The following is a 16941-nucleotide window of genomic DNA, read 5'->3' as shown; positions in this document are numbered from 1 at the left end:
TATGGGACAAAAGGTAGGACATGGACTTCCTTACGCTAGGGTGTATTCTCCTCTGGTTTTAGGTAGTATGTAGATGAGTCTAGCTTCGAAGAAGAGCCTGAACCCCTAAGGACCAGTGATGTAATAATTCTAGAAGAGCCTGAACCCCTTAGGACCTAGGATGTGATAATTCTAGACTCTCCCCCAACTCCAGTAATCTAGGAGTAAGAGGTTATACCTACTCCAGCCCATAACCCCGAGCCAATCGTAGTAGATTCCTCCCCTAGCTCAGAGGGTAGGGTTCTTCCTCTTGTTCTTGTCTTTGCATTACTTTGACTAACTATCCCTTGTATCTGAATCTCCTGCTCGTTCCTTTTCAGGTGAAGAGATGGACTTGCTAGACGCCTCGGGTCTAAGGGGTTCCTTTAAGGCTGGCAAAGCCGGAGTTGGGCCCATGGTGAAGAGGCCTAGATTTCCAAAGAAACACGCCTCCAAGACTGGAACTTCCATCGAGTCTCCATTCAAAGACAAAGGTGTAATGCCCCAAATTTCCTAATAAGGTTTAGGACCTTGATTAGGAGGCCGGGAGGGCCATAATTGGTTTATTATAGTATTTAATGGTTATATGCATGTTTACGTGAATTATATTATTATATGATGGTGAATGCATGCATATGGGTTCATATGTTAATTATGAGGGTAATTTGGTAATTTGGCCACTGTGGGCGTAATTGTATATTTTGGGTGCGTGATTGAGATTAATTAATATACCCACATTATAAGGTGGATTGGTTCGAGCTATTTGACATGAGACGATCATGAGATGTAAGTGTTCGGTCTAGTCATAACGGGTTTAAGTTCAGGGCTCGGGGTGAGTCTCGGGGTGAATTTAATGATTAGAGCATTACCGGGAATTAAAGGGTAATGTGATATGATTTATTGGTATTTGGGAATATTGAGAATAGCGGGAATTTGAGAGTGTTAATTATAATTAACGAGATAGGCGGGAAAGGACGATTTTACCCTTGGAAGCCTTTAAAGGGATTTATTTGGCTTAAGGGCATTATGGTCTTTTGACCTTAAGGATTTATATCAGCCTTGGAAGTTTTAGAAGACTGTGGAAATATAATAAAACAGAGCCTATCCTCATATCTACCTTTCTCTCCCGTACAAGGTTTCCTTCACTCTTTCCTTTGGATTTTTGAGAGCCCAATTGAGGAGTTAAGCTAGGAAATTAAAGGTGGAAGCTTAGGATTTTGGTTCAGCCATTGAAGGAGGTTCAAACTCGGATTTAAGGTAAGTTTCAACCATTAGTTCCTGGTTTATGCTCTGTTTTAGTTTAAGATTTCAGCTTGTGCATTCTTGGTGATTAATTGGAATTAATGGGAGTTAGGTTGATGTTTGATTTGGGTTTTGATGAGGGTTTGATATAGATGTTGTTTAGAGGTTGAATTGAGTGTTTGGAGAAGGTTTGGAACTAGTTTGAAGGCTTGGTTCTAGGGGAATATGCAGGGGAGGTCGAGCTGGTGCGTTGCTGATTTTTGGCTGATCTGGGTAATGAGCCACGGCCTGGCTTCTGTGTGCCGCGGCCTAAGGTGGCTTATGAGGAAATTATGCCTTTGTCAGGGGGATGAGTCGCGGCATGGCTGTGGTGAGCCGCGGCCCATCAAGGCAGATTTGGCTAAAAATGGGTTTTTGGCCTAGGGATGCTAGCTTAAGGCCTCGGGGTTGATCCTAGTACCCGGTTAAGTGGGGATTGATGTCCCGGAGGCTAGATGTTGATTTGGGAACTTATGTTGATCATTTTTATTGATGATACCTTATATTTGGTTATGACTAGGTGACCGCTAAAGGACTAAAAGTTGATTGTTCTCAAGGATCGTTCTTTAAATCATTCTAGCTCGACTTTGAGGTAAGAAAACTGCACCCTGTGTATATATGACATGCATGGCTATTATGATGCATGTTGGTTGATTATTGAGTATGACATGCGTGGTTATTATTGATGCATGTCGGTTGATTATTATGTATGACATGCATGGCTATTCTTGATGCATGTTGGTTGACTATTAAACGTGACATGCATGGCTGTTATTGGTGCATGTTGGATTGCTGGATATATTGCATATGATGCATGAGAAACGTGTGATTAGGACATGCTTTGTATACTGGGTATGATATTATTCAGAGCTTGAGCCTCTGTGGTTGTACATGGTCCTAATTGTACTGGTATCTGTTTAGTAAGCATGCTAAATACCTTGTTTATGGATATTGGACATGTGATATATGTTTGGTGGCATGGCTTACATGTGTATGGCGCTGACTTATTAGTCAGAATCGACAATGGTGTCAGATCCGTCTGTGAAGCTATGACTTATTAGTTAAGTTCACCACGGGCTGAGCACTGGTCGTGTTTTACCGACCCAAGGGTCAGAAGTGGCAGTGTGTTGTGAACGTCGGGCCAAATAAAGATTGGATCCAATCGAGGTCGGCATTGAATGACTCATATGGGGTATTAATGCTGGACCGACCGGAAGGTCAATGAGAACTATAAGCGCTTGCCTGGTCTATGACCAGATGTTTATAGCCAAGGTATATGACCCTGGTGACCGTTTGTCACATGGCTAAGGGACGTTGTCCATAGTTTCGACTCTAGAGTCGTGAGGAAGGTTATGTTGGTGACTAATCACCTTGCACCTGTCCTAACCAAACTTAAGAAAGAATCACTTGTCAGTTAAGCCCTGGTGACCCTATCGTCACATGGCTAGAGGGAGCGATGCTCATTATTGTGACTTTTGGCTATTGTCACCTATTTGCTTGGACTGATAGTCCCGAATGGTTATTATGATTGTTGTTGATATTATATCATGCTTTATTGTGTTTTCTTGTTGGGCTTTGGCTCACGGGTGCTACGTGGTGCAGGTAAAGGCAAGAGGAAGCTGGACCATCCTTGAGTTGAAGAGCTTAGGTGATGATGTGTACATATGCAGCTGCTTGTCCGCCATGGTCGAGGTTTAAAGTGGAACTAGGGTTGAACCCTGTTTTGCCGCTTAGAATGGCCTGTTGTAAATATTTTCTGTAATAAACTCTGAAATTATATTTTCGGGATCCCAATGTATATATTAAACGTTCTAGTGAAACGTTACATCTTAACCAAAATGTTTAATCCCTAAACCGCTAATCATACTTAGTTCACGATTTTGGCCAAACGACTCGATTAGCGAGTTTAGCACTGTTTACAAGGCACACCGTAGCGGTCCCAGGAGTTGGGGTGTTACAACTTGGTATCAGAGCGAGCCAAGGTTTATGGTTCCTGAAGACAAGCTGGGCATGTACACTCATCACTGAAGATAGCTTCACTCAAGGAACGGTAAATATTTCTGTAGCTATGTGCATAGCTGTTTAAGTAAAATGTGAATGCTTTACCTGTACATTGTATTAGGGAGCATGAGATTCTGATAGAGCCTGGCTCTTGACTATATGATTATATGCTCCGTGAATATATATGTATGATTGTGATCATATGATTGCCTGCTCCATGAATATATATACTTGTGTTATTGCATGCTGGGATTAGAAGCATGGTTTGAGTATTGGAAGAGCAGGGATTATGAGTATGTATGAATGCCATGGGCATGTTTGTAGCACTGCAAGTGATTTATGATTGTGGTGTGGTAAGATTTATCCCGTGGGAAAAGCCCTTGATATGGTTATTGTGACTAATGGGTCAAGTTATTGACTGCAGATTCAATCAGCAGGTTTATATTCAAGGAAGATTATGAGGCCTGGTGATAGTTATACAGGGGCTGGGAGTTACAGCCAGGGTATCAGTTCTTCGTCTACATCTTTGAATGTTCAGCAGATGCTTACAGACTTGCAATTAAGATTGCAGAGGCAGGAGGAAGAGAACAGGTACTTGAAGCAACAACAAAGTCTGTTGGGGAGTACCTCTTTCTTTGCTATGCCAGGGGTGGCATCAGTTTCAGCTCAGCCTAAGGTTGAGAACATATGGGAATTTCTCTGTGGAAGATTCCTGAGGTTTTATCCTCCAATCTTTGAGGGAGGCCTAGATCCATTCAGAGCTGAGCAATGGATGGGTATGATCAGCTCCATTCTGGATAATATGGGACTGGTGGGTCACGATAGAGTGATCTGTGCTACATGTGTATTGCGGGGTGATGCCCGGACATGGTGGGAGGTAGTATCCCAGACACGAGACACAGCTGTGATGGACTGGAAAGAATTTAGACAGCTGTTTAATGAGAAGTATTATTGTGACGCAGCTAAGACTGCCAAGATGAATGAGTTTCTGAATCTTGTTCAGGGCAATACATCAGTGACCGAGTATGTTACTGAATTTGATGAGTTGGCCAAGTTTGCTTTAGACATGGTACCCACGGATGTGGCTCGGAAGGAAAGATTTATCCAGGGGTTGAATCCTGGAATAGCTCAGGGCATTAGAATTGCCCCAGTGCATGAAGTCTCTACCTATGCTCAGGTGCTCAGATTTCATTCAAATACATGGAACTCTTTTAAAAGCTCTCTTCGGTTATGTGCCCCCCAAACAACCAGAACTCATAAATGTTCTAGGTTGCTTTTACAAAGTGAGCCTGCGATAATAAAATGATAAAATTGGGTACATAATAATCCAATTGTTATTAAAATGAAATTACTTTTATAGATAAGCCTTACATAAAAAATAATTCCAAAAACATTAAAGACAACCAAGTTATTGATAGTACTTTTTGAGGTGTAGGGCATTCCAGGTCTGTGGAACTATTTCCCCACTTAACCGGGCTAGCTTGAAAGTCCCTTCGCACAGGATCTCCACAATCCAATATGATACTTCCCAATTTAGCCCTAACATACCATCCTTGAGATCTCTACTTGCCAAGAATACCCTCTGAAGAACCAAATCACCCAGTCCGACTCTGCGTCCTTTTACCTTCGAGTGGAAGTAATGAGTGATTTTTTGCTAGTAATGGGCGAAGTGCAATTATGACGCTTCTTGTTTTTCCTTGATTAGATCAAGGGATGCACTAAGTAGCTTGTGGTACTGATCTTGATCGAAGGTCTTCTATCTGTGGGTCATCACCAGTGCCTCAATCGGGAGCATAGCTTCGCTTCCAAAGGTCAAAGAAGAAGGGGTATGGCCCATGAAGGTTTGATGTAAGGTTCTATAGGCCCATAGTACTTGCAGGAGCTGCTCGAGCCATAGTCCTTTGGCCTCATCTAATCGCTTCTTTAAGCTCACCTTTAGGCTCTTGTTCACGGCCTCGACCTGCCCATTAGCCTGCAAGTATGCTACTGACAAAAAAACTCTTGGTAATGCCATATTTTTCACAAAAGTTCGTGAAGAGATCACTATCGAATTGAGTTCCATTGTCAGGCACGATCTTTTTTAGGAGCCTAAATCAACATATGATATTCTTTATGACCAAATCTAGGACTCTCTTTGAGGTGATGGTTGCCAGAGGTTCGACCTCCTCTCACTATGTGAAGTAATCGATGGCGACAATAACACAACGAACTCCTCATTTTCCTATTGGCAAAGAACCAATCAAGTTAATTCCCCATACTGAAAATGGCCAAGGGGATGAGATCATGGTTAGCTCGATGGGAGCTGCTCAGGCAACTATGGCGAAGCATTGGCATTTGTCACATTTTTGCACATAAAAGATTTAGTCCTTTATCAGCGTGGGCCAAAAATAGCCTTGTCTCAGTACCTTTAGAGCCAGGTTTTGCCCCCCAACTTGGTCTCCACAAAAGTCATCGTGTATTTGTTGCAAGATAGTCTGCGCTTCCTTGGACAGAGCACACTGTAGGAGAGGAGCTCGATATAACAACTTTCTTGCATCCTTTCGATCGTCAGGTAACTTTTCGGATGTGAGATACTCCACTATGAGGGTCATCCATGTTGGTTTTATGTCAGTCATTTCGACCTCAACCATTTCTTCTATTATGCTCGGGCTTTCCAAGAACTCCACCAGAACTACATTTAGTGTATCCTCTTCTTTGGTGGTAGATAGTCGAGCCAAAACATCAACATTGGAATTCTGCTCCCAGGGTACTTGTTTAATAAAGCTAAACTCGAATTCAGACAATTCGCCTTTAACCTTGGCTAAGTAGGCTGCCATCTTGATACCGTGAGCTTGGTATTCTCCCAATATCTGATTGACTACGAGCTGGGAATCACTACGAGTTTGGATCGCCTTTGCTTTTAGCTCTTTCACATCCCTTAGCCCTGCCAATAAGGCCTCATATTTGGCTTTATTGTTGGATGCTTTGAATCCAAACCTGAGAGCTGTATGGAATCGATGCCCTTCAGGTGAGATTAAAATTATCCCAGCTCCTGATCTATTTTCATTAGAGGATCCATCAATGAAGATTTTCCACAATTCATGCACTGGTTTTCTTATCGGCTCATCCTGAAAACTTGTGCACTCGGCCACAAATTCAGCGAGGGCTTGATTCTTGATTTTTGTGCGTGGCGTATACAATATTTCGAATTGACTAAGTTCGATGGCCCATTTTAGTAAAATCCCGACATTTCAGGTTTTTTCTAAACCTACCTTAAAGGTTGGTCGGTTAAGACGTTGACAGTGTGGGACTGAAAATATGGTTTGAGCTTCCTTGACGCAAAAATAAGACAGAATGCGAGCTTTTCTATTAATGGATACAGAGACTCAGCTATGAGGAGTCTTTTACTCACATAATACATTGGTTTATGAGCCTGATTTTCCTCTCATACTAACACAACACTGACTGTATTTTTTGTCATGGCCAGATATAGAAACAAACATTCCCCAAACGTCGGTTTTTATAGTACGGGGGGTTCAGACAGGTGAGCTTTCAGATTGTAAAATGCATGTTTGCATTCTTCGATCCACTCAAATTTCTTGTTTCCTCTGAGCAAGTTCTAAAATGGGTGACACTTATTAGTGGATTTCGAAACGAAGTGGTTTAGGGCCGCCACTTTTTCGGATAAACTTTTTACTTCCTTGCGCGACCTAGGGAAAGGCATATCCAACAACAATCTGATTTTCTTTGGATTTGCCTCTATCCCCTTTGTGTTGACTATAAACCTTAGAAACTTTCCCGATGAAACTCCGAAAGTGCACTTCTGGGGATTTAACTTCATGTCATATCTCCTTAGCACGCCAAAATATTCTTCCAGGTCGGATACATGGTTATTGGAAGTCTTTGATTTAATGAGCATATCATCGACATACACCTCCATGTTTCTCCTTATCTGGTTAGCGAACATTTTGTTGACTAATCGTTGGTCAACAACACCGGCATTCTTCAGCCCGACTGGCATAACTTTGTAGCAATATACTTTATGCTCAATCATGATGTTGGTGTGCTCTTGGTCTACATGGTTCATCGCAATTTAGTTATATCTAGAATATGCGTCCATGAAAGACATGAGCTCATGACCGATGGTGACATCTACCAACTGATCAATTCTAGGTAATGGGAAATAATCCTTAGGATAGGCCTTGTTGAGATTGGAGAAATCAATGCAAGTTCTCCACTTCCCGTTTAGCTTCGGGATCATAATGGGGTTAGCAACCCAGATCGGGTATTTTGCTTCCTTGATAAATCCGCATTTAAGTAGGTGAAATACTTCTTCTTCCAATGCCTATGACCGTACTTTCCCCAAAAGCCTTCATTTTTGGGACTTTCCTGGCACATTCTTGTCCAAGTTCAAAGTATGCATTATTATACTTGGACAGATTCCCACCATATCTTCATGCGACCATGCGAAGACATCTAGGTTTTTCCTCAAGAATTCGGCCAACTTCTTCCTTTCGGCTCCAAGATTTTTTCCAACTTTTACAACTTTTGGAGGTGTTTTTGGGTCGATACTAACTTCCTCGAGCTCCTCTACAGCTTTGAGCTCAGAGCTATCTTCGCCTATTCGCGGGTCAATGTCATCCTGTTGGGCGACCTCGTTATCCCCATCTCAAGGTTTTTCCGTCCCATGGGTAACTTCCATTACCTGGGACTCCTCACCTTCTTCGTCAATGACCATTGCCTACTGCCCGAGTTGTGATTTTACCTTCATGGCTATGATGTAGCATTCTCGGGCAGCGAGCTAGTCTCTACGCACTGTGCATATCCCCGAGGCTGAGGGGAACTTCATTGCCAGGTGTCAGATCAAGGTAATGGCTTCAAAAACCATCAGTGCGGGTCATCCCAAAATCACATTATACGCAGTTGGACAATCTATTACAACGTACTCAAGTATTTTAGTAACAGTTCGTGCATCATTCCCTAGCATAACCACTAGTTCGATTGTCCCTATGGCCGCCGTCCCTTCACCTAAAAATTCATACAACTTCATTGAGGTGGCCTTTAGATCGGTCACGGATAATCCCATATTTTTTAGGGTGGACTTGAAAAGCATATTTACTGAATTTCCATTATCAACCAATAACCTCCATACCATTCGATTAGTGAGCTACACAGTTACCACCACGGGTCATTATGTGGGAATTGAACGTGGCTAGCGTCCTCCTCCGTGAAACTGATTGGTTGTTTTTCCAACCGCTGTTGTTTTGATAACCATTGCTCTAGGATAAATTTCATACCGTTATGAGCTTTCAACTTCTGTATATACCTCTTTTGGGCTCCATTGGTCATGCCCGCCAAATGAGGTCTTCTAGGAATAGTAGTTATATCTCATCCTATTATTGGGGGAGGATTGACTTGGTTCTGATTCATCTAATCCATCTAAGTCCTCGGCTGACCTATCATAGTTTCCGGAGCTAGACAAGAATTTTGCCCGATAGATTGATTGGGAGCAACTCGATTTCGGGAGTACTGATCTAACAATCCAACTCGAATGAGAGTTTCAATCTCGTCCTTCAATTGTTGGAAATCATCAGTATTATGACCGATGTCATTGTGGTATCGGCAAAACTTTGAGGGATCTCTCTTCGCCCTCTGATTCCTTAATGGCTCTGGTTTCTTCCACGGAAGGCGATTAAAGTTTGTCAGGAAGATATGTTCCCGTGTATCCGTTAGGTCAGTGTAGGTGGCATAAACGAGCTTGAATTTTTCCCCGGACTTGTTCTTCTTTGTGCCATTCTAGTCGCCCTCACCATCCCCTTTCCTCTTATTGTTTCCCGCTTGGTTATTTTTGGTAACAGGTTGAGCCATAGCTGCACCACCTGTCACCGTTTCAACAAGCTGAATAAAGGCTTGGCTGGTTCCTGCGACAACAGATCACGCCTCTTCCAAGTTTATCCACTCTTGAGCTCGGGCCAAGAATTCATCTACACTTTTAATCCCTTTTTCGCTGGAGCTTCTGCCATAAATCACCTCCCACCAGGATTCTTGTTCTCATCGCCATGAGCTTGGAGCTATCATCAGCGTATCTAGCTCGTGCTGCAACGTTGGAGAATCTGCTCAGATATGGTTTCAAGGACTCACCAGGTTGCTGTTTTATGTTGGCTAATGAGTCGGTCTCTATGCGAGTTGCCTTTGAAGCTCAGAATGCTTTCTTGAACTGGGAAGACAACTTCTACCAAGAGCTTACAGAATGTTTTTTGTACTTCTTGAACCACTCTTTGGCAAGTATGAACAGAGTCATGGGGAACAAAATACACCTTAAGTCAAACTCGACATTGTGGGCCATCATCAATGTATTGAACATCCTGAGGTGGTCGCATGGATTTGTGTTCCATCAAATGTTGGCATGTTTGGCATCCTGAAGCCAATAGGATATGCAACTGCTGTAATGTTCGGGGTGAAAGGTTCGAGCTCCTCATCAGAGTTGCAATCATCAACCCCTTTTCCAGATAAGAGCTTCTTCATCTGCTCCTCCATCAAGGCTAGCCGCTCGAGGGTTGGGTTTTTGGTCTCTAGGTTAGCTGGGAGCTGTTCACCAGCTCCCATCCTATTGTACGCATTTGATGGGTTGTTGTCTCTCCAAGTTTGAGCTTTGTTAGGTGGGACATTCCCATTGTCACGTATGATAGACGGACCTCCCTCGTGTCGAGTATAACTCATATCATCATTGTGAGCTGGATACCTCCTTTGTGAATTAAGATGATCACGCAGGTCGAGATGTGGATCAAAACAAGGACTTTGTGCTAAACTAAAATGATTCCTCAAGTCGCTCTCAGACCTGCCTCCATGCTGGCTCCCCGTCCAGTAACTTCCATTTGCAAAACTTACAGCCCATGACTGAGATCGAGGACCTAGATTATCAGCATGTCCCTGTGGGACGTAAGTGTACCAACGGGGGATGATTTCTCCTACTATTTCCATGAGCTAGAGTGCCTTTTTGTGAGGGTGGTGTAGGATGTCTAATCGGTGATGGCAGATGTCTTATAGGTGAGGCTATCCTTGTTCCATCAGGACTAACTAAATTAGCCCACCTCGGTTCTACCCCGATGTCCCGATTTCTCTATGCCTGGGGTTCTGATCGCAGCGCAGGAGGATTCACCGGGGTGTTTTGTCTCCGTGAATTTGTCCCAGCTCGCCCTAGAGGGTTGTTATGGTCATTCCTAGGAATCTGTGCGTAAGGCATAGAGTTGGGAGTCGCAATTCTGACCGAACGATTGACATGCGGATGATGGTTCCTGTGATGATTAGTGGGCTGAGACTTTGGTGATTTCACTCTGAAGGTACAGAGCTCGGAGTGGCGGTTCTGACAGAACAACTGGGTTTGGACCGGTTATTCCTGTGGGACTTATGGGACCCATTTTTCCTCTTTCCGATGTTAGCATCAATTGCAAGAGGGGTAACCGAGCCAAGACCTCCTCGATCAGTCTATTTTCCCTAGCGAGATGGCTCCTTAATTGGGCTTTATCCATCTCGATGGCTGTTAGATATCCTGGATTAGGATTTGGTGGGCATGATGCTGAACTCCTAGTGTCGTCTTGGCCTGCCGGTTGCTTCCCAGGATGTTGTTGAACATCTGGGCCCTTTTCAGTGGGAACGACTGTATGATGTGCCTCTTACCCACCAAGATGTTCCATTTCGTTGTCATGCATCGTTCGAGTAACCACCATGACGAATGTTGAATGAAACTTGAAAATGATCAAGCACTAATTTTCTCTCAACGAAAGCACCAAACTGTTGGCGCGATTTTTCGCCAACAGTAGATTTAGAAATAAGAGTATTAGTTCTTATTTGCAAACCGTAATGAACTTATATGAACCCTTTCTTACACACAATTTTACGTGGTTCAGTGGTTAAAATCCACCTAGTCCACGAGACAATATTATTGCTATTCTCTCACAATTTCTGTAGAGTTTCAGTAATACAAAAAGGCTGTCCCTTTTCCTATCCATTATCCATGATATTTACAGTGGAATTTCCTGGATAGGTTTGGGTAACCATGTGCATCAATGTGGTATACACTTAATACAGATAATTCCCATTTACATAGGGATATGATTGCCTAACATAATATACTCTTGTTATCTCGGGAACCTTCAATATTTATCATGATCATGTTTCCATGAGCTGAACATATTCAGAGCACCCAAAAGGGGGTCCGACTGCTGCATGTCTTGAACTAGATCGTCACCCTGAGAGGCAATTTTCCAATTACCTGAATGCCATGCTATCAAGTCTTAATTCGAGCTGCTCATATCATCATTAGCTAGATATTCTACTCGTCTACTTTTTCCATATATTCATCTGCCAACTGTTCCCCTAACTGAGTGATTAAACTCATGCTAATTTTTAGGGCACAACAATTTCCTTGCCCTAGAAAATTAATTCATTTGCAATTAAGTCATTCTCTCTACCAATCTTTCTTTTGACATCCTTACCCTTGACAGTGTAGGTTAGATGTGGTATGGGGACCATGGACCTATAATACGAAGCTCCAATAAACTAAATTATTAATTAAACTTTTTCATCTAATGATCCTTAAGTACCATTAATTAAAATGTTTTACCCTTCTAATTACCTCTTGATCCTTAAGTACCATTAATTCACTAGCGAATAATTAATCTATAATCAAATTATAGATTTGAGCTCAAAAACTATTTAGTTCCAAAATTAACCCTTAAGGGAACCAATATTTGACCCGTTAGGAAAGTATGGATTCCATTATTGTAAATCATGTTCCCAGCCATTCATGATATTGAATCTCCAAAACAAAAGTCATTTGCCTCATTATACTAAGAAACCTTAACGAGTGAATCAAAAGATCCAATAAACACAAATTGGAGTTACGGATACTCAAAATTTAGATTGATCATCTATTATGATAATAATTAAATCTTTATGTCAAACGACGAGTTTATAAAGACAATTAATTCTCAATTATATACAACACTTTTACTAAGATGTGTATCCACATCAGTAATCTGTATCTAGATTGCTTGCATCTCGTCTGCTTAGTATAACGCACTAGTAACCATTCATTAAAGATTTCTTACTTTAATATGTTACTGATGATTTTATTCATTATATATGATCTTAATTCTCTCGTACTAATACAAGATTATATTCTCATAAATGAATAATGAATTTTCTTAATATTATTATATAATCAATTCAAAAAATAATTATAACATTCAAATATAATAAAATTGTACTTTTATTTAAATCAATAAAATGTCTTTACATGCTTTTAGGGTCTTGGTAAATGGGTCATGTTTCCCTAAATATTTGCATGATGATGTGGCATGTTAAAGAGGCACGTGAACAACACGTGACTGATTTTTGATGAAGGACTAATCGACCTACGGTAAAAGTATCAGAAGAAATTGAGCTGCTCGATAGACGCAAGGAATATGCTGAGCAGGAGGAAAAAAGATAGAAAAAATCATGCGACTATATCTGCTCGTGGGACTGAGACAAATGCTCAGAAATAGTTATAAGTTAGGTATTTCAGAGATATTTGTTAATTCAAATATAATCAATATTATTGATATTATTATTTTATTATGCTTGTAACGTAAGATACAGACGACCCATAGGCCCATATGTACATCTATGAGCCTATAAATAGGACTCATATGATTCATTTATGTCTTATGCAATAGTTTGTATATAGAGAGAAATAGTGATTTTATACACAGTATTTGTATCTATCTTCAAGACTTGCGAAACTCGGTGAACCCTTGTTCACTGATCGCAGGTTTTGGAGTTTTTCTAGATTAATAAAAACAATAAGTGGACGTAGGTCATTACCAATCCCTGGGGCCGAATCACTATAAAATCCTGGTGTCGTTTACATTCTTGAATTTAATTATCTTATTTCTATTGTTTTTGTGACTCCGTGTTGTTGACCAAACTCAGGGTCAACATTTTGGTGCTTTTGTTGAGAGTTGAACTCAAGGAAACCAGAATCTAATACGATGGCTAAGAACAGCAGGAGGACGGGTCAAGCTAGACAAACATAAAAAAATCCACAAAATCCACCTCCTCCACTGGCGTGACAGAGGATGAGCCATAAGTGGAGTTGGAAGAGGAGGAGATGGATGCTGGAATCCTAAGAACGACCTTGAGGAAGCTCGACCGACAACATCGAGAATTGAATGAAAGACAGGAAGACATGGATCGTCGACAAAGAGACGCGACGGTGGCTTTAGAGGCAACCATTTAGTTGGCTCGAGGACTGCTACCTGCACAAAAATCCCAGCTAAACCTACCGCCAAATCCTCATCCTCCTCAAAACTCACGATCAGAGCATCACCAATGTCCTCCAAACCCGCACGACCCGAGAAGTCCATAGGAGCTGGAACAACATCCAGCTGCCCAACGGAAAAGACAGCCTAAGAATCCTGCTAGAGATAACGAGCAGCGTCAACCCTCGTATACTGGTCGAGGTAGTATACAATAGCATAGAAAAAATAGGGACGAACAACATCATAGTAGCCCTAGACGTCCCGTAACAGACGAGCAAAACCTTCCTGGCAAGGGATAGGGTCCCTAAGGAAGCAGGTGGCAGACGGACTTAGGTTTTGCAGTCCGGGATCCTCCACGACAGAGCAATGTCCAGGGACCCAACGACCATTGCAGGCCTCCTCCTGTTTACTGAGACAACCTAGGGAGAAGAGAGGGGGACATTGCATACAACAAGTCGCATACTCACAGGTCACAGTACAGAGATGGCCATAATTACAATGAAAGGGGACTCCAGTTATAATAGAAGAAATGCTGGTTAACAACAAGATCAAAGGTACGGGCAGCAAAACCCTCCTCCAATGGACAACCAACCAGCAAGCTAGAACACTAGGGGGTAGCCCAGACAATACAGCGTCTTTGACCGACTAGGTGCAAGCGAGCAAAGACGGATGGATGAGGACTTAAGGGACTATTAGGAAAACTTATACATGATCTTTATTTATTTTCATGTAGATCTAATATTAAACAAATTAATATGATACAACCTAGAACATATTTCTAAAATTGAATTCAAAGAGAAATAATGATAAGAATACTTACATTATACCCAGCAGAATAATAGAGTCATTCCTTCAGTTTCTCTAACCCTTGTATCCTTTTTGTCATAGAGTATTACCAAGAAACTGAACTGAACTTCAATTTTCTTCACAACCTTCCAAAGTATCCTTGGAATCACCTAGAATAGAGTGGGAAATTCTCAACACATGAGATAGATACAGAGAGAAGAAGAGAAAAGAACAATAAGGCTTAGAAATGACTTATGTTTAGAGAGAATCTAAAACCTATCAAAAACTTGTGTTTCAACTTGTGACTTGACTTATTTTTTCAAATATCTCTTAACATTCCTTTTATAGAATCAATTAGGTCATTTATTTAATTAAAACATCAATACAATAATAGTTAATTAACAACCCTAGGTCGAAATTATCATGGGCTTTAGGCTCGTGAAATTTCCCATTTGATCATAAGCCCATTGGACTTAAAATCAATGCCTGTATTATTTTCTATTGATTTAATTAGTTAAATAATTTATCAAATTAATTATTTATTATTTGAACCTTGATTTAAACTTATTTATTAATTTAAATACCAATTTATCTAAATTGATAAATCTGCCCTAATTTCTCTTTTCTTCTCAAAATTACATAACTCCGTGAAACTATCCAAAATTGACCTGGTCAACTTTGATAATTCTAATTGATAATTAAATAAATTAATTGAGACTATCTAGATGATTTTATCCAAGGTACAGTGGGGACCATGGGCCTATGAAATCAAGCTCCAATAAGTTATCATAAATCTAACAAATAAATTTACTAACTTATTAATTCCTCGTGACTCCACTAAAGGCTTGGAATTGCACTCTTGAATTCATAGAACTCTCTATAACAAATATAGATACACTATTAATTATCCATTGTTACAACCATAATTGTCACTCAATCCTCTATAGACGGTCTACAATGAGATGGGACTAAAATATCGTTTTGTCCCTCATTGTATTTTATCCTTAAAACACTTAGTTCTTTGTAAATGATATTTTAGTAAACTAATATTAATTACTGAAATGAGATCTCTATCATCTAGCACCTTGAACCAAACTAAAAGGAATCCATCATTTCACTTCTTCATCAGAAGCTATAGATGTTCATATCTATGATTAACACTCCCACTCAATTATACTACCGAGTTCCCAAGATGTAAGTATGGGCTAGTCCGTAGGGTAAGCTGGTAATGAACAAGTTAAAGAACTCAAATAATACAATCAATTAGAATATTAACCACTCAAAATTGCGATTGAATTAACCTATGGTCAACTATATGATATGACTAGAATAGATAATAACAGTATGTCTTCTTATCTTATCTACTGTCAACATCAGTCCAGTCCGATGTAACAAATACATTCGATCTTATCTACTTTGCTAATGTTCTGGAAAGAAAATAACACTGCAATGTGTAAGTAGATCATATCGTAAATTGGCAAGTCAGTGTAAATCCTGTGCACTGACTAATCTTAGGACTAACTTATTTTGAACATATAATCATATTTATATTCCACTATTATTACGTCACTATAAATATGATTAGCTATATGCTCGGGATTTAATAGAAGTTTATATTAAACAAATAATCATGAAAATAAAACATGTGAGGAAAGTGAATGACCAAGTCAAAAAATGATTTCTATTATTTTATTGATAATAAATGAGATTACAAAGAATTTGGGTTTTAATTAGGGCATAAAACTCCAACATGGACATACTCAATGATCGAAGAGAAAGGCACGATGAGCATGTCCCACCTGCTACGGTCGCTCCTGCACCTGCTATACCTGTTGTTGTTCAGGCTCAAATAGATGCCATGAATCAGGTTGTACAACAGCTGGTCATGAATAAAACTTCCCATATTGATTATGACCGGAGAAATGGCACCCCGTTCATCAACAGAATTGCTATGGCAGAGATCCCAAGAAAATTCAAAATGGCAGTACTACCCAACATCACCGGAAGAGAAGACCCAATATCTCACGCGAATAAGTTTGAGATACAAATGGACATCCAAAATGTGTCTGAAGATGCTCAATGTAGGATCTTTCCTACTACTTTATCTGATGCTGCCCAAGAATGGTACTTTAAATTTCCTCTGGCCAACATAGTTTCATGGGAGAGGTTCGTAAAGGAGTTCTACGGACAATTTTATGCTAGTCGAATACACCCAATAGATGCCAATCAACTTATTGATATAAGACAAAAGGAGGGAGAACCTCTAAAGGACTACATTCAGAGGTTTATGCGAGCAGCGACTTGGGCCAAATCGGTTGGAGACGAGGGAAAGATGATGGGCATCACTGCTGGGGTGCAACACCAATCTCCCCTTTGGAGCAACCTAAGGAAAAATGGAGTCAAAAGTACTCAGGATTTTTTGGATCGAGCAGACAAATACATCAAGTTGGAGGAGGCTATCGCCAATGAAGGAAAGTCTCCCAAGGCCGACCAAGGCACAAAATAAGAGTTGACCAAGGCTGCTAGTAGGTCTAGCAAACCCAACAACAATAACGACAAAAAATAATAACAA

General features: G+C 40.7%; 1 protein-coding gene across 1 annotated transcript; it reads left to right on the top strand.

Moving 5' to 3' along the window:
• Positions 1-16227: 16227 nt before the first annotated feature.
• Positions 16228-16875, top strand: LOC133792352 (uncharacterized). Its single transcript, XM_062230253.1, has one exon. It carries the CDS (start codon positions 16228-16230, stop codon positions 16873-16875), a length of 648 nt encoding a protein of 215 aa, XP_062086237.1.
• Positions 16876-16941: the final 66 nt, after the last annotated feature.

Source organism: Humulus lupulus, chromosome 7 (genome assembly GCF_963169125.1).
Source record: "Humulus lupulus chromosome 7, drHumLupu1.1, whole genome shotgun sequence".
Classification (NCBI taxonomy): domain Eukaryota; kingdom Viridiplantae; phylum Streptophyta; class Magnoliopsida; order Rosales; family Cannabaceae; genus Humulus; species Humulus lupulus.
Note: the sequence above shows the minus strand (reverse complement) of the source record. Positions and strands in the feature narration are given on the sequence as shown.